This window comes from Sodiomyces alkalinus, assembly GCF_003711515.1.
Source record: "Sodiomyces alkalinus F11 unplaced genomic scaffold SODALscaffold_4, whole genome shotgun sequence".
Taxonomy (NCBI): Eukaryota; Fungi; Ascomycota; class Sordariomycetes; order Glomerellales; family Plectosphaerellaceae; genus Sodiomyces; species Sodiomyces alkalinus.
In genome coordinates, this window is record NW_021167082.1 from 1,115,326 (window position 1) to 1,134,733 (window position 19,408).

The following is a 19,408-nucleotide window of genomic DNA, read 5'->3' on the forward strand; positions in this document are numbered from 1 at the left end:
CCCCCCCCACCGGTCGGGCTGAGATGAGTTCATCCTCGACTGTCGGAGACATGCCATGGGTTATGCGTTTGTGCTCTTGGTCTTCCGAAGCTTTGCATACCTCTTGAACTGCCTCCCAGGTCGAGGTCCGAGTAATCAGCACTTCTCGAATATTAGGAGTTATAAAGTACAATTATCATGACCTACCTTATCATCAATACATTGTCTACATCCCGCACCAATGACCTTGGTGCCCGTTACCTACAGCTGCAGACTTGATCGAGTAAGCTAAGACATTATCTCATCCAATCTCGACGTGGTCCACAACGACGGTTACTATACACTACACTACCTACACTACTGCTGAAGTCTCCACTACTGCCCAAATCGCCACTTCAGTTTTCCCCTTTCTAAGCAGCATACCCCCGATTAGGAGGGAGAATAACTTGCCCACACAGCAACCGCTCTGCCCGCATATGTGTAGTCTACATATGGGCCTTTCGTGGAGTTACCTGACTCAATTCAGCTCTCGGTGTTAATACGGAGTGCGAACTCGACCACACAAAATCTCTCAGGTCCTGACGATCAGATAAAGGTCCGTGTCACACTCGCATGAGCCGCGACCAACCGGTTCGAAAACGTGGCAACAAGCAGGGAATTATGAAGTACTTTGTAAGACAGTTTCTCGGAATGGTCCAATACCCCTCGACGGAACGGGAGCCAAAATGAAGACATTTTGGGGGTCCTCGATTTGTGGTTGCAGTTCAACTGACCATTGCCCCCCCTGCTAGCGTAAAGTTCACCTGACCTGACCATTGCTATAGGCTTTAGACCTCGCCCGACCATTGCTCGCCAAGCCAGTACCAATGGTCGGGTGAGGTCTACGGGCCGGAAGGGTGCTGATATATCACGTGACCTAGTTCTTAGTATAATTTTCACCTTAGTCACTATTAATATATCACGTGACCTAGTTATTAGGTGTAATTTTCACCTTAGTTACTATTATAGTAGCGATTTAATTCCCCTCTATTACTTTTCCGTCCCGCTGACCTCACCCGACCATTGGTACCCTCTTGGCGAGCAATGGTCGGATGAGAAGCAAAGGCCATAGCAATGGTCAGGTCAGGTGAACTTTACGCTAGCAGGGGGGCAGCACAGGGGCAATGGTCAGGTCAGCAGGGGGGGGCAATGGTCAGTTGAACTGTACCGTTGTAGTCTCCCTGGATTTGGGGGGGGAGGGGGCGGGCGAAAGGGGGGTCCAGCTCTCAGCTGCTCACAACCTGCCTCCGAACGGAGCCTTAGATAGAACATATTCATCTTATCTTTCCAGGGGTTTTAACCCTATGGGAAAACTACCTTACGTTGTACTTCATACGGTACCTGAACGTTGTAAAGCACAGACTGTAATTGTGAGCGACGTCGGCGGCGTCCAAACACATATAACCAGTACGAAGGTTTTATAGAAGGACTTACCTAAGGTGCTCCGTAATATAGGTATGGATACATACAACGTGCGCACATTATGGACCACAGAGCCAACAACGAGGATGGTGTCGTGTGCATGAAACTAGGAGATTGTAGACTGGGAATAGCTAGCCTTGGCGACGTTGAAACGGTCTTGGGTAGTATTCCGGGCGGAAAATAAGTATATGGTTATTTGGGTTATGATTGAAGGATCTATACTTCTCCTTCTAAGGCTGAGCGGGCGTATGGATAGGGGCACGCAATTTTGCACCTATTTCTGTACTTCGTACTTCATTGATACGTCCGTTGATTATCAGCACAGAGCCTCTGTTGTATGTAATTACTAAGTCCGTTCATATGCGGGAAGATATATGAACAAAAGTGGACAGGCTAAGCATGAGATGCAGATGCAATATCAACATAGTCATCTACATAGATCAGTGAAAGACCGCGAACTTGTTCAGACGCAATGATTCGGTCGTAGATACCTGGGAGTAGGTGGTTAGTATCTCAGGTTCGTCCAGTGTCAATGGTAAAAGAGACATATTATTTAAAATAAATAAGAATCCGAGAAGAAAAAATAACGTTGTCAATTAGTCTCTATTACCTGGAAGAGCGGGACGGATCGTCCATGGCTAGTGCATTTCTTCGTCCAGGTACGAATACAACGTCAGGTACCTTATACTTCTCCTCTGGTTCGCTTATAGAGCTAATTAAGGTGGAGAATTCGCCTCTATACCTAACATGAACCCCCCAGAGGAGTGCCACCTACTGTCCCACTTACGTCGTAATGGTATGTTTTAAGATAGAGCAACGCAGCATTTGTTTTTGTTTTTCAAGAAAGAGAAAAAAAACCCCGGTAGGTAAGATGGCCCTAATAATAGTGGCTTAACATTTGATTATATCGTGATGTGGGATTGGGGGGATTCCTGAAGCCCCCACGCTCAAATCCCCTCTTTAGTCATCGGAATGGACAGAGCAAAGCGTGCTGATCCCTGGCATTGTATTAAGCTCGTAGGATGTATTTCATAGGTATCGGAAGCCCACCATTATCCGACCATTAATTAGAGCAGTGCAGGGAGGTTAGTCGAGCACGCCTTTTTTTCTTTTTTTTTTCTGCAGTTTCCCTATCAATTACTAAACGTCCCTCCTTCTTGCTTCTTGCTGCCGGACCAGGAATTGTGCACGTATTGATCGCCGGGAAGATCGGGTTGACCGAAATCCTGGGACTGACCTGCCGGAACCGACTACCGTTACACATAACGCCTTGTGACCCCACCAGCCATTAGGGGTCGACCTTCAGCGTTGCATGGTAATATTATAATTCCATTGTCCTTTCCTCGGGTCGTGTCGGGACTTCCCTCCTCGGTGGATCAACAGGAACGGCTTAATTAACCAAGTCACTAATTACTTCGTACGAAGTACAATAAAATAGCTCGCAGCGAGTGCAACATACACCGCCAAAAACGAGGTGGCTGGTCAAGTTTGGAGATCACTAATCGGGACCTATTACCCCGCTAGGTACCATAGCCTCCTGCAATTGGATTCGGTTGCTGATCCTCGCTCACCCTCCAAAGCAGAAGGTCAACTAATTACATGTCCAACACCTAGATTTTGTATCACAAGAAACGTTCAGTTCCTTCCTCGTAATGACCTCAAGAGTAATAATGTCTGACGCTAATGGCTATCTCAGGCCATATACCACATTTTTGGGACTCAGCAGAACCCGTTTCCCAAAGTTTCCGACTGTGGAGAAAGAAATACACGCACATGCTGCGGTATTGAGCAGTGGATGAGGAGCCGTAGTTCCAGGTAATCGGGCTAAGCTTGATCTGTTATCAACATACCAAGCAAGGAGGAACCCGATCGATGGTTGTGTCTTAGGGAATCGCCATCGCCACGCCGTGCACGCTGTACAATGTACGCTGTAGGTACGTACCTAGGTATCTGTCATCCCGTCACATATCATGTTTTCCGGTGAGTGGTGGGTGTGATAGTCCAAGGCCAAGATCCGCTAAGCCCGCGGGACGTTTCCAGGCGAGATACGCAGATGAATCCTGGGGATATGACGAATGAGAAAGGACCAAGGCGCGTGTTTGACTCGTGCACTCTGTCGATTCTGGTACAAAGTATTCCGTATCTATTCGAATACCTACCTTACCCAGTCAAAGTCTTGCACTTGGGTATCATCTTCGCGACCCCAACGCTTGTGGATCACCATGCCCCAGGCGAAGCTTCTCATAGAGGGGAGGGGAGATAAGCAGCTATACCCCGGAAATAGCTCCGTGTTTGCGAGCCAATCACTTATCCCAGCAGGCCCAGGTATCGCTGAGACCGTCTCGTAGAGGGGACGCTGCGAGTGTGGCGGGAAGAGAAGAAAGAGTGAGACAGGTCTTTGATATGGGCTTTGGAGAGCGAATCTGAGGCTGTGGCTTTACTCTTCGGCCGGTACTGACAATGGAACAGAAAGTGCAGGTGCACCCACGGTACGGCTCTAGAACACATCGACCGAGGGAGGGGAGGCGGTTGGACGCTTGAAGGCTTGGAGAGGTCGGAGGTGCTTGTTGATGAGGACGCCCTTGCATGAGGCGATCAAGAACCTGCTCTTGAGAGCCTACGAAGTGTACTTGCTGTGTGACAGACGAGGCGGCCCTAATAGCGCCACTAATGCCTCGAGTCGTACAAAAGGAGCTACAGTACAACGTATATAAGCCAGTCAGCAGAAAATCTACGAAGGAATATCCTTGTTCAATAGTGTCTATGATCCCCAGGTAAATCCCCAGATAAATCATACACCAGGTGAAGTCGGCCATGACAGACCGAGAATAAAGATATGGGTAGAGTAAGTCGGTGGCAGTGTGGGAATGGGAAATGTAACTCGAGGAAGTTCTGGTGTCTGGTTACCGACGCATGGTGATTTGACTTGCAAGCTTAAACTACCCAAGTACCTTATAAACAAAGTTTGGGGTGCCTTGAAACTGGTCACCCTTGTACGTACCTTACCTACGCCGAACTTTGGGGCTCGTGAAATTACAGTGTAACTTATTCTGGTGTCCGAAAGCCAGGGTACCTGGCAAGCTTGAACGTGGGTACCTTAGGTATTTACTCGTCAATCAGCAAGGTCACATTGCGTATTCCCTCTCGCGTTTGATGATCCAGAGAGAACTTTCCATATGCGGAGGAAATATATGTATGGGTAGTTAAAGTCAATATACCTTTACAGAGATTCAAGGTTTGTAACTGAGCCTGTTCTGGGCTATTGTCACGAACATCCTACGGAGATAAGCAGTCCCCAGCATGGGACATCCCAACCTCTTTTGTCTTTCGAAATGAAAATATCCCTGTGACGATGTTTCTGTAGATACTCTCCCTACGTTAAAAAAGAAAAAAGAAAAAGACCGGAGTAGCTGCATTTTATCTTCAAGTATACAGTCGCCATGTCTATTTGAACCTTTGACCTGACCTAGAGGCCCGGTATGCCATGTACGAAGTACGGATATAAATGTACAGGCCGGCCTTAAATTGAACAGAACCTGGAAAACTACGTAGTTGGAGCAACGTTCCAGGTCGTTGTTATGTAGGTACCCTTTTTGCACCACGAAACAGATCCACTGCTGCCGGGAAGCGAACCCTGGTATGAGCTAGCGGAAAATCAACGGCACCGTACCCCTGACACACGAGGCCCTCTTGCCGTCCCTGTTGCCCCGCCTTTTGTCTTGGAGCCCGAGCAGTGATAGTGGAGCCCGAGACTCCGGCCGGGGTCCCGCCCGACAACACGAAATTTTAGCGCAGTTACAACGTACAGCGTACTCCAACGGTTGCACCAGCACAGGGCAGACTCCAAAGGCCTCTCGTCAGTTCCATGGCTTGCTCACCTCACATTTGTATCTCGTGGGGATTTGTAGAGATTTGCTGCCCTTCCACTAACGGTACTTCTTGTCTCTTATGGCGTCTAGTCTACCATGGCTACAGCGAACTTCATCTTAGCAGGTATGTAGCTGTTTCTTGTTTCTTGGCAATGGGCTAATACCGGTGGTCCTTTGTGTATCCGTACGTTGTAGGTCGACTCGGAGGCCTTCCGCGAAGTGACTGTGCTGGCGAAGATGGGGGTCCAGCTTCTAGCCAGCAAGGGCTAGAGTGGTGAAGGCTCAGCCCTCTCTCCTCAAAAGATAGCCTGGTCCTAGTCGCGGTATCCCTTCGCTGACCGATGCCTATGAAGTACTAGCTTATAATTGTTCGAACATGGGTATGTACTCTTCGTACGAACTACGCTGTATGTACAACGTACGTGGTAGGCGTCCACGAATACAAGGCGTTGTCTTTCGCTTTTCACCCCCTGGTCCGATAATGGGGGGTTTCAACTCGACATGTACCGGACTCCCAGTAACAGAGAGGCCAGCCAGCCTTCGAGACCCTCTGTCGTCGTGTGTGTACAACGTACGGAGTTCCTGCCTCAGCTCATTGCTTTTTCTGAACACCCCTGTCTGCGCTGCGATGTCTCTGATGCATGGTGCATGGGAACCTGGCGGGTCAGATCTCCCGGGCGGGTCTTTTCCAATCGCCTGGTGCCTCGAATGGGGATCGACCCCGGCTCTCGCATCCTCCACAGATGGCCGCCAAATGAGTGTACGCTGTACGTTGTAGGTAAGGTAGTGTGAGTTGGATATCTTGTGTTCGTTGTACGGCATATATATTCACTTGTGCAACCCCAAGAACAAGAACGGATGCCCAAACCATTCTCGTTCAGTCCAAGTAGACACGGACCGCGGTCATTGGTGATTTATATGATCTGTACTTACATCTATCTCCTCCTTTCCAGGTCCCTCTTACCCTATTAGGCTTTGATCTTCCGACTCCCTTTCGGAGCCATCCTCGAAATTACATCGAAGAGAAGGAATTCGGACACTTCCTCGGAACAAGCAACACCACACAGCTTCATCGCGTGCTTGGACTAAGCTGCGAATATGACACCTCCCCCTCCCGCGGGTCACCATTGGGCCCCCTGGCCCCAACAGCAGCATCCCGGGTACAGCATGATGGTCGGCTTGACTTATTCCCATTACGACTCTCGAGCTGTCACCTCGGCCCCGATTATTCCCTCCGCAATGGCCCCTCATTACCTAGCGACGGCGGCGTATGAGATACCGCCTATGAAGCCGGCGCACTTCACGCCTCCTCACCAGTACTCATACCCTCCCTACGAACTTCCTGCTCTATCAGCAGCCCCTCCTTGCCGCACCATCGTCGACCCATCGCAGGATCGCCACAGCTTAGGCCTCCAAGCAGCGCCTGAGCAACCGCCTCAGGAACCCCGGCAATATAGCCCTTCTTCCCGAAAAGAGCCCCTCCCCCCGCCCACAGTGCCGCATCCCATGCACACCAAGGACATCGTGTACAACAAGCCGATCAAGACCGAAGGCGTGGATTTCTCGACACCAGTTGACGTCATGATGAAGGCTCTGCAAAAGACAAATGCCAGAGACACCATTGCGGTCGCCATCCCTTCGCCCAGCTCGGAGAGCTCCAGCGTGAAGGCCGAGCCGATATCGCTACCCTACGTAGGTCTTTTTTACACTAGCCGTATCCGCGAACCCGGACTGACATACCTCAAGAGCGATCCGAAAATCAACAACACGAGGACGGGGCCGGAGAAACCCAAGAGGTTCCACTGTCCTTTCGATGGGTGTAACAAGAGCTTCACCCAGAGCACACACTTAGAGACGCACAAGCGAGCGCATACGGGAGAGAAGCCCTATGTACGATGGATCTACCCCTGCGATGACACCGGAAGGAAGACTAACCTGATACAGCTTTGCTCGTGGCCTGGCTGCGAACGGCGCTTCTCCCAACCCGGGAATCTCAAGGTGCGGAGAGACCCTCGCTGCTAGTCCCAGTTTCGAAGCCCTGCTGACATAGTCCCCCCGAATAGACACATTATCGTTTGCACACAGGCGAGCGCCCTTTCCAGTGCGAAAGGTGTGATTCTCGCTTCGCGCAACGCGGAAATCTGAGGGCGCACATGTCCACGCACAGCAATGAAAAGCCCTTCTTGTGCAAGCTTGAAGACTGCACGAAGACTTTCACCACCCGGGGGAACCTCAAGGTAAGTTGTCGGCCCCATTATGTGGTCCTAGTCCTCGAGGAGTGCCCCGCGTTACCTAACCCAGTTGAACTATAGAACCATCAGAACAAGTACCACAAGGAAACGATTTCGCGGCTGATAGACTGGATCGCCTCCGTCGAGGACCACAGCAGCCTCTCGGAAGACGAACGTGAGTTGCTGTGGTACTTCTCCAACATCTACAAGAACAGCAACAAGGGCATCAAGGGCCGGGGACGGGGTAGAAGGGTCAGCAAAGTCCGCATGGGCAAGGGCAGAATGGCCGCCGCCATTGAAATGCACAAGTCTAACGCCCTTTGCTCGTCTCTGACGCGTCTGGGGTTCGCTTGAAAGTGGCTCACGTCAGCGGACGTCGAATCAGCCCCCTCTCTATGTTGCATCTTCGTTTTCCTTCATAACGAAATCATGTGTTTTAGGCGGAATGGCGTTATTCATGGGAGCGTTTGAGTCTTTGTTTACTTTTTACTTTTTAGGCATTGAAGCGACGAGAGCCTGCTGAGGATGTTTGCACTGGAAAAAGGGGGACAGGTTGGAGTGTACGACTTGATGGTCACGAGAATTGAATATGACATGCTTTGTATTTATTTTTTTATTATCCATTTTAATGTTTGGAAGATACCTAGGAGAACGAGGGACGAGTCTGCTCTTACTAACCGGCCTATGTCCTGATAAAGTTTGAGTATTTGCCAGAATACATAATATATTACTTCTTTAATATGGCCTTTGCTTTCCCTCCTTTTCCGCCACGCTTCATCCGATCGCTGCTTTGACTTAGTGGTGACCCTCGTTCACCGCCCTTAGAGCAGGGTCTTTGTAAGAGAAATCGTCCTGGGCCTACGCAACTCAACGTTCGAGACTGCAATAGTGTTTACGTTGTAATGCCGTTAGGTATATTTGCGTTGGCCGATGTAACCCTACCGGGGTCTTGCCACAGCTGTGCCTGAGCTCGCTTCGCTTACTCGGGTCGTTTTCTACCCCTTTCTCCTAGGTAACCACTGAGATACAGTGTCAGCCAATCTTCGGAAGGACGAGTGCCATCGACATGACAAAGGGAAGATCCTCCCCTTACCCCTGGCCAACCACATGATAATTACTCGGGGACAATGCTCCGTGGAAGAGTTGGGTATGTACACACCATGTTCAATATTAAATTCCCATAATTCCTACACAGACGTCTCGTTCTAACTTCGTAGATTGATTGATCCTGGTTCAACAAAAATAACAAGTCATGAATGATCGCTACTTGAACCCCCTCCAGGAAGTCCCGACGAGGCCACCGCAGCTGAGATGAAGTTTCCAGATCCTCGTTCGTCACTCGATTTCCGAGACAATGAGTCCTATCGCAACAGAGCCGGCATCTATTAGGTAATTACGCACAAAGTGCCCATTGTTACATCGTAACTTTGTTACTCAGTGGGGCACGGGTCGTCAGAGGAAAGGAGGGGTGAAGGGGGGGAAGGAGGGGGGAAGGGGACGTGGGGGACCATCACGATACCTACCTCATTCCCTCGGTCATGAAAATAGATTCAACCTCCTAATAAAGAGGCAGTCAGTTTTATTAAGCCGGTCGATGCGTGGTATTTGTACGGGGCTCTAAGAGGCACCTCCAATTTACGTAGCTAAGTCGGGGAAGATTAGTTTCGGGGAAGATTAGTTTCGGGGAAGATTAGTTTCGGGGAAGATTAGTTATAGGGGATGTGGCACATAATATTGATAAGAAGTCTACCTAGGTATAGTCCGTCCTCGTTAATTCAGGTCGCCCCAATGTCTCAAAATTAAGTGGACATACGTCCATCGAGGCTCGATTTATTCCTCCCACATATACATATGGCCCATGTTGCTCTGTCTCTTGGGACCCGCAAGTCATCACAGGTCCCAAGGGCTGGCGAAGGAAGAAGGAAGACATCCAATGACGTGTTAAGTGGCATCAAGCGCCCTCGCCTACGTCCAAGTAGTGCAATTTCACTCGACGGGATCTCCTCAGAGGGGAGGCACGGGTGCAATAAATACCACAGATCTCGTTCCAACGAGAATGTCGTCATATGAGCAGCGAACGAAGATAGATAAGGATGACAGGGGAGAAAAGCACTGCTGCGAACGTGTTATAGAATGCCGGGCATAGTAACAGGGCAGTGGCAGCGCGGGATCACCTCCAGCCGTCATCTAGGCCCCGGCGTCTCCCTAACTCCAGTCGTCGTATCATTCGAAGCAAACCGAGTTGTCCGACGATGCGGCATTATCCAGTACCTGCGGTGATGTCGGTTGTCATTTCGTGTGCTCGGCGAGTCCTAATTATAGGGCTCCTTCGCGTTTCGCAAATGTCAAGCTGCAGGCGCACGGCTTGTCAGGGGTAGATACAGGCTGGTGCACTCTAGACTACAGCCCATCATGCCTGACTTCAAGAGGCCCATATAGATATTGGACTTCTCCGCCTCTCCCCTCGCATTTTTCTCTCGGGAGACGAGCCGTCGTTGCCGAAGACAGACTAAGAAAGGCGAATGCATGTCTTTGTTTTATGACAGACCCAGCCGGGTCAGCGAGAACTGTGGCTACCGTTCCCCAGAAGGGTCGAGGACGACCTCGTAAAACGAGACGTTGTGTCCTCCCGAGACGGCTTATACCGTGGTGGCTTCAGGCTCCCAATTAAGGCGAGTAATTGCCAACGTAAGAACAGGCCTGTGATACCTTTCCTGGTCATGTTGTCGGACATTTGGCAGGCACATCGGGACTGCGGCCCAGATCTGCTGACTGGCTAGCATCTGTCCGCCCCGAGATGGAATGCGATTTAACCAAGGAGGCCGAAGGCATCGAAACGGCAACCAGCAGGGTTTGACTGCGTGAGAAATCCCGGATCATCCGAGCCATTCAAGGTGCGGAGGCAACATCCTCTTAACCCCCGTGAAGAGTCGAGACAAACAGGATGTGATCGCCATTCTTGAGCTCATACAGTTCTTCGCCCTCCAGCTCCCAGTCTGTATCGTTGATCAGAAGAAGGATGCCCGGTCGGCTATATGCTACTATTAGTCCGAAGTCTTGATTCTTCCTGATGCTTCTTGAACAATAATAACGAGACGAAATCCCCTAGCCCAGGGAAGGGAAATCGGCAAAGGAAGGGGGAGGTGGCGTACATGTGGTCATCTAGGACGAACAATTCTTTGCGAGAATCCTTCATGAGGTTCTGGCATAGATAGCCCACGAGGAAGGCAATAGTGGCCGGTTTTCCATCTTCGGCGACCGCAGGAACCGATACTTCGTACCGGCGCTGGTCGTCGAATAACATTTCAAGACCTCCCCTGTTACAGAGTCAGCGACAAGTCCGTGTCAATGTGTCATTTGGGGTTCGTCTCTCACGAGAATTCGACAGTGAGGGAAATCTGGTTGTCGCTAGTGGCATTTGACGTTGGTTCACTTGATGTTTGGCCTGTCATGATGGATGATGCTAGGGGCCTTTCGGCTCGCTAATAATGTGCTAATGACGTGGTGAATCTGAAAGTGTATGTTCAGATTCAGATATATCCCGAGCTGTTAGATGCGCGGGACACTGGGGTTGTCCACCGGCTCAAGAGTCGTTCGAAAAATACAGCTGAAGAAAAGAGGGGCCCAAAAAGGTGAAGAAGCTACTATATCGCGGGGCATGAAGTAGCTTGGTTGTAGTATACAATAAACGTACCGCTTGACACGGCCATTGTTCGTGGGCAAGGTACCGTGGTGTTCGAGTACACTCAGTACCTGTATCGGTGCTGACCGTTGCAGGCTTCTCCATACTTGCGTATGTACAGTGCTGTTAGGGTACTGTTAGCGGCTAGAAATATATTGGCACAAAGTATCTGAACTACACTCTACTTCCGTACTCCATATCATGCTATGCCTACCAGGTACGTGCGAAGGGATGAAAATTCAACGTCAGATCCAAACCTCACCGGCCGTGAACCAATCAACGAAAGGTCTCCTTTACAGCTTGAGAGTCATTCGATCAAGTCTCATGAAGAAGTACCTCGCCGAGTAAACGCTCTGATCAGTCACCCACCCTACCCTTCCTTGCCAGTTGAATGCCAGTTGAGTAGAGAGAGCGACCGAAATATTCCAAACTCCCCTAGTGGTCTTGGAATATTCCGTAAACCCTCTACGCCCAATTTTTCTCTAAGCCGCTATGACCGGTCCCCAGGTCCTCGCTGAGTACCTCTCCACCGGCGCCAACAGGCACACAGCGGTTGCTGATTGGAGTCAGTCGGGGGCTCTAGCCTTCGGTGCTGATTCTAACATTGCCGTGTGGTCTCCCTCGGTGAGTGTGCACCTCAAGTCAGTCCGTCTCTGGGCCAGCTCATCTGACAGGTGCCGCGATCAATTATCAAGGCGGAGAGCAACATCGGCATCACTGCGATCCTGAGCGGTCACAAGGATGTGGTGAAGGCCGTTAAGTTTCTCACTACTGGCAGTGATGACGGCGCTATCCTACTCAGTGGCTCTGATGATCGCACCCTGAAGCTTTGGTCACTGAGCTCCGATCTGAAAAGGGGTGTGTGCCTCCAGACCGCGAACGAGCACACATCCCCCATCAACTGTATAAGTGTTCTCAGACCTCGAGATCCATCTGCCCCGGTGCTTGTGGCTTCCGGTGCGGCAGACGCCACTATTAAGATCTGGTCTCTGAGCTCGAATCAACTACAGCTCCTACAAACAATCAAGCCGAACCCTAAGTTCCTTCCTCTTGCTCTTGCTCTGACGGCACTGGACAATGATGAGGATGTCTTCGTCTTGGCAGCCGCTGGCACTAGGGATACCATTCAGATTTTCCTGGCCGACGCAGCTGGAAAAGCAACACCCGAGTTCGCCCTGCAGGCGACTTTAACCGGTCATGAAGGTTGGATCAGGTCTTTGGACTTCACACGGGAGAGCGGCGACCCCCAGAGCGACCTTCTCCTTGCCTCGGCCAGTCAGGACAAGTACATCCGCCTATGGCGCTTTCACCGGGGCAGTGTCCTGCCTGCACTGGCCGCAGATGCGGACCCGTCGAGCGGCGCATACCTCCCTGGCAAGTCGCCGTCCAACAAGGCACATAAATTGCATTGCGCCGGCAAAGACTTCTCCGTCACCTTTGAGGCGCTGCTGCTGGGCCACGAGGATTGGATATACAATGCCAAGTGGTTTAACCATGGCCCTGGGAAGCTTCAGTTACTCTCCACCTCAGCCGACAACTCACTCGCCATCTGGGAAGCCGAACCAGCATCCGGCATCTGGCTCAGCGTCGTCCGTCTGGGCGAGATAAGCAGGGAGAAGGGCGCGACCACGGCAACCGGCAGCATTGGTGGTTTCTGGACTGGCTTGTGGGGGCCAGACGGCAAGTCGGTGGCCTGCCTCGGCCGAACAGGAAGCTGGCGCCGCTGGGTTTACAATGGCGAACACGACGAGTGGCAGCCTGCCATTGCCATAAGCGGTCATACCAAGCCCGTAACGGGAATTTCGTGGTCGGGGAACGGAGACTACCTCGTGTCGACGAGCACAGACCAAACTACACGCCTCCACGGGCAGTGGAGAAGGGAACAGCGCCAAACTTGGCACGAGATGTCGCGGCCGCAGATCCATGGCTATGATCTGAATTGCATCGACACCCTTGGTCCTTCTCAGTTCGTCTCGGGTGCCGACGAGAAGCTGATGCGGGTCTTTAGCAAACCGAGAGCGGTAGCCAAGATGCTGAGCAGACTGAGCGGCTCGAGCGACGCCGCCGCCGCCGAGCTACCTGATGGCGCAAATATGCCTGTCCTTGGCCTATCGAACAAGGCCATTGATGCTGTGGAGGACGATGTCGAAGTCCAGCCTGATAACCCCCACGATCGAGACTCGGTTGATCCGGCATCTATCGTGCGAAAGTCGGCGCTGGAAATCGACCGCCCGCCGTTCGAGGAGAGTCTTTCCCGCCACACACTCTGGCCCGAGATTGAGAAACTGTACGGCCATGGATATGAGCTCTCATGCCTGGCGGCGAGCCATGACGGTAAACTTATCGCCAGCGCCTGCAAGGCAAGCTCGCTAAACCACGCCGTCATAAGAATCTTCGAGACAGAACGCTGGACAGAGGTCAAGCCACCTCTCCAAGCGCACAACCTCACAGTAACACGACTTCGGTTCTCCCCGGATGATAAATATCTCCTCAGCGTCGGACGGGACCGTCAGTGGGCCGTATTCGGGCGCGACACCAACGATCTTCTGAAATACGAGCTAGTCCAAAGCAATCCGAAGGGTCACAGTCGGATGATATTGGATGCGGCGTGGGCCCCTTGCGAGCAAGGTCGCGTCTTTGTGACGGCCGGCCGAGACAAGCGTGTCAAGATCTGGGGCTCGAGACCATATGACGCTGGCGGTAAGGTTAACTTTACGCAACAGGCGGAAATCACCTGCGACACCCCCGTCACCGCCGTAGATTTCCTTGGACACTCAGTTCCCCAAGGCGGCGTCGTCCTAGCATTGGGCACGGAGGCCGGCCGAGTATCTCTCTATAGCGTGACGTTTGCTTCTGGAGACACACAGGCTTCCCGAATCCTCCAACTACCAGATGAGTGCGATTCCCCCCTTTCCCCCTTGCACCGACATGCGGATACTAACCCGCGACTAGTCTCTGTCTCCCCAAACCGGTCTCGCAACTGGCATGGCGCCCAAGCCGCGGCGTGGAAGAAAACAACGAGAAACGGACGCAAGAGCTCGCCATTGCGGGAGAGGATAGTTCCCTCAGGATATACCGTTTCCTTGACTTGGAAACTGTTGGGTCCAGGTGATGAGCCTACAAGGGGGTCTTTACCCTTGTGAAAGGATAGGGTATTATTAGGATTATGTTGGTATGACTAGAAAGACTCCAGCCGCCTGCCTTTCTTTACGGCATCGTACCGTGCCATGAGAGAAGAACCAACCAAAACGCCGCCGCCGCCCGAAGGATCATTCCAGGCGGGCTATGCCGTCCTCGGCTCCAACAACCGGGACTCTATATCGTATTCGTCCATTCGTACATCCACCTCGTATGCATGTTTCTCTTCCCTCACCAGTGGTAGTGTTTATGCAGCACCAGTCCTATCTCTTTGAAGCCCATGGAGCGAGCACGCAGGACCATGAAGAAGCGAGTCTCTTCGACGGAAATTCTCCCGTATTTCAAAGTTCCCGCGCAACAGTCTCAGCCGCATCAGCAGCCAGTCCCGCAGCAGCCGTGGTAGCCGAGGCGATCTGCTGCAGCGCACTATCGGCCGCGCCCTTGGTCAGCTCCACGACGTCGACGTTTTCGCCGTGCATGTAGAACCACGCGCGGCCGACGATAAAGGCGAGGTGCTGCGGGAGGTAGAGGACAGTAGCAATGAACGTAAGTCCGGCGAGGAGGAAGACGATGGTGTCTCCGAGGCAAAACAGGCGATAAGTCAGCGGGAGGTTTCCATGGCGGCCCGTAAAATAGAGTAAGAGGCAAGGAGGAAAGGGAGGTCCTTTTACTCCCGTTGCAACTCAAACTAGGGGGGTACAAGAGGAGGAACATACACATGAAGAACTTCTCCCATGGTGTGAACATGTAGACGGTGTATGTGACCTCGAACTGGTACTGCTTGAGGTGCAGCCAGCGGCCGAACGACGAGAGCATGGACATGGCGGGCGGCTTCTTAGGGCTTCGAGATCGAACGGGCAGGCAGTTCCGCCTGTACGGAGGCGGCCGGTGGATATTATATCAGCTGAGTATAGGAAATAAGCCGTGCAGATGAGTATAGGGTATCGGTTGTGGTGCTGTAATAAGAAACTGGCGAGGTAAGTTCGCGTCGCGGAATTCGTCAGGTTCGGAACATGCAATGAAAGGGGCTCTCACTGGATACTGTCCGGATGTAGCGGACGTGGCTTAGCCAGGATAAATGAGAAGTGGCTTGTGACTTAGCTTTTAACTTGGAAGGTTGTGATTGGAGAACATAGCACTTCGTGGCGTCCAATGCCACCAATGTCATGTGGCGCAAGAAGGCCCCGAAACCTCTTCGGTGAACGAAGGTACGAAGGGGGGGGGCTACGTCCATACCTGGACCCAAGTTCAACTCGACGAAAGTGACCATGGCCCGAAGCACGACATGAGCTCCCTCGCCCGCCACTTCCAAAAAGCCATCCATGGAACCTTCGACTTTCCTAGAGCCGCTGCGTCCCTGCAGCTGGCGCCATTCAGCACCTCGGCACTCGCGTTGAAGCAGATGCCTCCCCGTCCCAAGCCGCCCCCAGACCACGAGCTCGAGGAGTCGTACTTAAAAGGCAGCGGCCCGGGCGGTCAGAAGATTGTATGCATGCACCATTCACGATCTTTGTTTGTCTTTTGCATCATCCCAATTCTAATGACCAAATCAATACTTTCTTTCCCTCATTACTAACATCCTTTGTTTGGACGCACTTCAGAACAAAACTAGCTCTGCGGTCCAACTGAAGCATATCCCCACCGGCATCGTCGTCAAGTCCCAGGCTACGCGCTCCCGCTCCCAGAACCGTAAGATCGCACGGCAGGTTCTCGCAGACAAGCTTGATGTTATGTTCAGTGGCGAGCAGAGTCGCTCTGCCATTGTGGGAGAAGTGAAACGCAAGAAGGCGGCCAGCGCGGCCAAAAAGAGCAGGCGCAAATACAGGAAACTCGAGGGGGCGGAAGAGGCCCCGGCTGGAGATGCGAAAGACCCTGAAGCCGCCGTGCCAACCGATGGTGATTCGGATAAGGGGGACCCGCATACTAAGGGGCCGGCCGACTCCAGCAAGTCTTGAGAAACCGGGCTGGCATCTCTGACTTCTCGATCAATTCGACGGGTTTATGTCAACGACCTCCACATCAAATTGAATTTTTAATGGCTACTTTAGAACAGACTTCTATAGGGCATACTAGTAATCATGGCAGAAGAGCGGGAAAAGAGCCGATAACTAAGATAGCCGCAAGAGCTAAGAATAGCTGCAAAGCAAAGTGTATTGGATATTCAGCCTTGGGAGACGAGTCCACTTTTAACCGTGTAAAGTGCACCCTGCTACATAATACGGACCATATCGTCTGGGAGAAACGCCGACCCCAACTTTTTGACCTCGTCAAAAACTTTTCGTAGATGCGAGACCTGCCTGTGACGAGAGCGCAGTGATGGTGGCTCTGTACCGGCCGCGGCCTCTGTGGAATCGGCGCAATATTGCGGGAATGATGGGAGTACAGGTTCGGATGTTGCGTGCTTTGACGGTAGCGTTAGACGCCGAAGACTGGGATCCCAAGGAGAAGAACGGCTTCATAGATACGTACCTTAGAAGCACTTGCGGTGGACGATGGAGGGACCGCTCTCGTCGTACTCCTGCTTGGAGATCCACATTTGCTGGAAGGTGGACAGGGACGCGAGAATGGAACCACCGATCCAGACGGAGTACTTGCGCTCGGGAGGAGCAATGATCCTGATCTTCATGGAAGAAGGAGCAAGAGCAGTGATCTCCTTCTGCATACGGTCGGAGAGACCGGGGTACATGGTGGTACCACCAGACTAGGGATATTGTCAGGTTGTCTGTCTTCACCGTCCAAGATGGGCTAGGCATGCTTACCATCACAATGTTGCCATAGAGATCCTTGCGGACGTCGACATCGCACTTCATGATCGAGTTGAAAGTGGTGACATGGATGCCGCCGCTCTCAAGACCCAGGACGGAGGGCTGGAACAGAGCCTCGGGAGCGCGGAAGCGCTCGTTGCCGATGGTGATGACCTGGCCGTCGGGAAGCTCGTAGGACTTCTCCAGGGCTGAGCTCTGGGTGGCGGTCTGGATCTCCTGCTCGAAGTCGAGGGCGACGTAGCAGAGCTTCTCCTTGATGTCACGAACGATTTCACGCTCGGCAGTCGTGGAGAAGGTGTAGCCACGCTCGGCCAGGATCTTCATCAGGTAGTCGGTCAGATCACGACCAGCCATGTCGACACGGGCGATGGCGTGAGGAAGGGCGAAACCTTCGTAGATGGGGACGACGTGGGTGACGCCGTCACCGGAGTCGAGCACGATACCCGTGGTACGACCAGACGCGTACAGAGACAGGACGGCCTGGATGGAGACGTAGAAGGCGGGGGCGTTGAAGGTCTCGAAGACGATCTGGGTCATCTTCTCACGGTTGGACTTGGGGTTGATGGGAGCCTCGGTCAGGAGGACGGGGTGTTCCTCGGGGGCGACACGAAGCTCGTTGTAGAAGGTGTGGTGCCAGATCTTCTCCATGTCGTCCCAGTTGGTGACGACACCGTGCTCGATGGGGTAGCGCAGGGTCAGGATACCACGCTTGGACTGAGCCTCGTCACCAACGTACGAGTCCTTCTGGCCCATGCCAATCATGATACTAATCGAAACTTGTTAGAGCACGGTATCGCGACCGACTACATGGCGCTGGCGCCGGTTCGAGATGGAACATACCCATGATGGCGAGGACGACCGACAATGGAGGCTGCAACATGTCAGCAAGAAGAATTTTTAGAACCAGATATGACGGCGACGTCATATTGGCGTCGGGAAAGACAAAGAGGCACTTACGGAAAACGGCACGGGGCGCATCGTCACCGGCGAAACCGGCCTTGCACATGCCCGAACTATTGTTTCGTTAGCTCTCGTCCTCTTGATGCTATTTTCCTTCCTCTGCTTGAAGCCATTCTTGGTTTGATTTTTGATAGATTGGCACGAAAACGCGGGAGAATACTGAGGCCCCCGTCTGATCCGACGTTTGTCGAAAAAAGGGGGTGGCTGAGGGGGGGGGACAGAATCTTACCCATTGTCGATAACGAGGGCAGCGACTTCCTCTGCAACGGAATTCAGCGTCAGTGATGGTCTCATATATGTGTGTAGAGACAGGTGATATTAAATTCATGGTGATGAATGGGTTTTGGGCATCGACAAACTCACCTTCCATTGTGAATTACGTAGTTTGTGTTGGGGTTGTGGAAATGGGGGTTGGGGAAGAGCCAAAAGAGAGCTGATGAAAATAAGGTCAGCAAGACACAGTCCGCGGGATTAGTAGAATCAAACAAATCTGTACCGACAGTGAAGTTGCTGAGTAGGGGAGAGAGGGCCAAGGTGGATGGGGAGGTGGTGAAAGGAAAGGTTGGTTTATGGGGAGAGTGGAAAGCGGTCGAGGCGCACGCACCTGGGCTGTGGGTAAAGTTGGCGGAGGGGGAAAAGGGTAAGTGCGAGGTGGAGGAGTGGGCAGGAATTGGGATTACCTTATTATGTTGCTGCCTTTTCGCTTTCGCTGTCTCCTGGCCAGACACTGGAGGGTGCGGCTTATTGCGGTGGGGGCGTCCACGGGCAAGGCGGTGCGCAGCTAAACGTCGCGGTGCGCCACACCAGGGGATTCACTTACCGCATTTAGGGTAGGTCCACCGAACATTGGCCACACTCGAGAACGATGTAAGTATTGGACTACCTAAGGTACGGACGTACGGGCTCGCATACCTTATCTTACGTATTCGTCCTACAAAGCCGCGATGGTGGTTCAAAGTTCGGGTAAGGTTCTTCAACAGGCATCTGGAATGAAGACTGGCGTGGCAGGTAAAAGGGTGTGCCAAATGCAGGGCCCCCAATCCGTTACTTGGCCGTTCCATCCTCTACGTTAGGCTTCATGTTGGATGTTGGATATTCGGCGTACTACCTAATACTTTCGTAGTTACAATAGTGGACTTCAACTTCTCCTGCAACCGTAGGTTCTACCGGCACCTGACCACGAGACACGTATACGCGTACGTGGAAACTTGCCCATACAACTATCGCAGGTGCGTCATGGTTGGCCCGACAAGAATCGACATCGCTCCGTGCTATCATCTCGTCAGATGTTTCGTCCAAGTTGCGGACCGCTAGGCATCAGGA

General features: G+C 52.2%; 8 protein-coding genes across 8 annotated transcripts in view; 3 read left to right on the forward strand and 5 right to left on the reverse strand.

Annotated features, from left to right (window-relative positions):
- The window catches only part of SODALDRAFT_378283 (hypothetical protein), a gene marked incomplete at its 5' end in the record, with an annotated part of 3,079 nt that extends 1,537 nt beyond the window's left edge, over positions 1–1,542 (reverse strand). Inside the window, 8 exons of the mRNA XM_028614971.1 lie at positions 11–108; positions 219–240; positions 336–357; positions 436–464; positions 586–724; positions 783–860; positions 1,030–1,110; positions 1,499–1,542. Of these exons, the coding sequence (XP_028466979.1) occupies positions 11–108; positions 219–240; positions 336–357; positions 436–464; positions 586–724; positions 783–860; positions 1,030–1,110; positions 1,499–1,542 (513 nt within the window). The remainder of the gene's footprint in view (positions 1–10; positions 109–218; positions 241–335; positions 358–435; positions 465–585; positions 725–782; positions 861–1,029; positions 1,111–1,498) is intronic.
- A 2,116-nt stretch (positions 1,543–3,658) lies between these two features.
- On the reverse strand, positions 3,659–4,581 carry SODALDRAFT_153642 (hypothetical protein). Its single transcript, XM_028606883.1, has one exon. It carries the CDS (start codon positions 4,254–4,256, stop codon positions 3,744–3,746), a length of 513 nt encoding a protein of 170 aa, XP_028466980.1. The 5' UTR covers positions 4,257–4,581; the 3' UTR covers positions 3,659–3,743.
- Positions 4,582–6,035: 1,454 nt separating this feature from the next.
- Positions 6,036–7,980, forward strand: SODALDRAFT_153648 (hypothetical protein). The gene is made up of 6 exons (XM_028606884.1): positions 6,036–6,087; positions 6,263–7,001; positions 7,056–7,199; positions 7,254–7,307; positions 7,373–7,546; positions 7,622–7,980. Exons 2-6 carry the CDS (start codon positions 6,408–6,410, stop codon positions 7,892–7,894), a joined length of 1,239 nt encoding a protein of 412 aa, XP_028466981.1. The 5' UTR covers positions 6,036–6,087; positions 6,263–6,407; the 3' UTR covers positions 7,895–7,980.
- A 1,905-nt stretch (positions 7,981–9,885) lies between these two features.
- SODALDRAFT_378287 (Urm1-domain-containing protein) lies at positions 9,886–11,113 on the reverse strand (the record flags this gene model as incomplete). The annotated part of the gene is made up of 5 exons (XM_028614972.1): positions 10,916–11,113; positions 10,693–10,857; positions 10,482–10,571; positions 10,273–10,397; positions 9,886–10,049 (listed from the first exon to the last, which is right to left on the reverse strand). Exons 1-5 carry the CDS (start codon positions 10,990–10,992, stop codon positions 9,886–9,888), a joined length of 621 nt encoding a protein of 206 aa, XP_028466982.1. The 5' UTR covers positions 10,993–11,113.
- Positions 11,114–11,493: 380 nt separating this feature from the next.
- Positions 11,494–14,648, forward strand: SODALDRAFT_310479 (elongator complex protein). Its single transcript, XM_028609140.1, has 3 exons — positions 11,494–11,846; positions 11,918–14,118; positions 14,175–14,648. The coding sequence occupies exons 1-3, from the start codon at positions 11,715–11,717 to the stop codon at positions 14,332–14,334; spliced, it is 2,493 nt and encodes an 830-aa protein (XP_028466983.1). The 5' UTR covers positions 11,494–11,714; the 3' UTR covers positions 14,335–14,648.
- SODALDRAFT_332602 (hypothetical protein) lies at positions 14,365–15,193 on the reverse strand. Its single transcript, XM_028611758.1, has 2 exons — positions 15,077–15,193; positions 14,365–14,937 (listed from the first exon to the last, which is right to left on the reverse strand). Exons 1-2 carry the CDS (start codon positions 15,180–15,182, stop codon positions 14,702–14,704), a joined length of 342 nt encoding a protein of 113 aa, XP_028466984.1. The 5' UTR covers positions 15,183–15,193; the 3' UTR covers positions 14,365–14,701.
- Positions 15,194–15,587: 394 nt separating this feature from the next.
- Positions 15,588–16,376, forward strand: SODALDRAFT_153780 (hypothetical protein). The gene is made up of 2 exons (XM_028606885.1): positions 15,588–15,846; positions 15,962–16,376. Exons 1-2 carry the CDS (start codon positions 15,646–15,648, stop codon positions 16,313–16,315), a joined length of 555 nt encoding a protein of 184 aa, XP_028466985.1. The 5' UTR covers positions 15,588–15,645; the 3' UTR covers positions 16,316–16,376.
- SODALDRAFT_332604 (Actin/actin-like protein) lies at positions 16,373–18,629 on the reverse strand. The gene is made up of 8 exons (XM_028611759.1): positions 18,586–18,629; positions 18,449–18,518; positions 18,315–18,345; positions 18,083–18,138; positions 17,966–17,996; positions 17,120–17,891; positions 16,830–17,061; positions 16,373–16,761 (listed from the first exon to the last, which is right to left on the reverse strand). Exons 2-7 carry the CDS (start codon positions 18,453–18,455, stop codon positions 16,831–16,833), a joined length of 1,128 nt encoding a protein of 375 aa, XP_028466986.1. The 5' UTR covers positions 18,456–18,518; positions 18,586–18,629; the 3' UTR covers positions 16,373–16,761; position 16,830.
- Between the last annotated feature and the right edge of the window lie 779 nt (positions 18,630–19,408).

What these genes read in the sequence shown, in the direction of transcription:
- SODALDRAFT_332604 (XM_028611759.1), bottom strand. An exon ending in TGCGCCCCGTGCCGTTTTCC is followed by an intron (nt 17,997 to 18,082) that starts GTAAGTGCCTCT and finishes GACATGTTGCAG; the next exon opens with CCTCCATTGTCGGTCGTCCT. An exon ending in GGTCGTCCTCGCCATCATGG is followed by an intron (nt 17,892 to 17,965) that starts GTATGTTCCATC and finishes AGTTTCGATTAG; the next exon opens with TATCATGATTGGCATGGGCC.
- SODALDRAFT_153648 (XM_028606884.1), top strand. Translation starts at nt 6,408, where the DNA reads ATGACACCTCCCCCTCCCGCGGGTCACCATTGGGCCCCCTGGCCCCAA. An exon ending in CCCAACCCGGGAATCTCAAG is followed by an intron (nt 7,308 to 7,372) that starts GTGCGGAGAGAC and finishes CCCCCCGAATAG; the next exon opens with ACACATTATCGTTTGCACAC. An exon ending in CCACCCGGGGGAACCTCAAG is followed by an intron (nt 7,547 to 7,621) that starts GTAAGTTGTCGG and finishes GTTGAACTATAG; the next exon opens with AACCATCAGAACAAGTACCA.
- SODALDRAFT_153642 (XM_028606883.1), bottom strand. Translation starts at nt 4,256, where the DNA reads ATGGCCGACTTCACCTGGTGTATGATTTATCTGGGGATTTACCTGGGG.
- SODALDRAFT_153780 (XM_028606885.1), top strand. Translation starts at nt 15,646, where the DNA reads ATGAGCTCCCTCGCCCGCCACTTCCAAAAAGCCATCCATGGAACCTTC. An exon ending in GCCCGGGCGGTCAGAAGATT is followed by an intron (nt 15,847 to 15,961) that starts GTATGCATGCAC and finishes GACGCACTTCAG; the next exon opens with AACAAAACTAGCTCTGCGGT.
- SODALDRAFT_310479 (XM_028609140.1), top strand. Translation starts at nt 11,715, where the DNA reads ATGACCGGTCCCCAGGTCCTCGCTGAGTACCTCTCCACCGGCGCCAAC. An exon ending in TTGCCGTGTGGTCTCCCTCG is followed by an intron (nt 11,847 to 11,917) that starts GTGAGTGTGCAC and finishes TCAATTATCAAG; the next exon opens with GCGGAGAGCAACATCGGCAT. An exon ending in ATCCTCCAACTACCAGATGA is followed by an intron (nt 14,119 to 14,174) that starts GTGCGATTCCCC and finishes ACCCGCGACTAG; the next exon opens with TCTCTGTCTCCCCAAACCGG.
- SODALDRAFT_332602 (XM_028611758.1), bottom strand. Translation starts at nt 15,182, where the DNA reads ATGTCCATGCTCTCGTCGTTCGGCCGCTGGCTGCACCTCAAGCAGTAC. An exon ending in ATGGGAGAAGTTCTTCATGT is followed by an intron (nt 14,938 to 15,076) that starts GTATGTTCCTCC and finishes TTTGCCTCGGAG; the next exon opens with ACACCATCGTCTTCCTCCTC.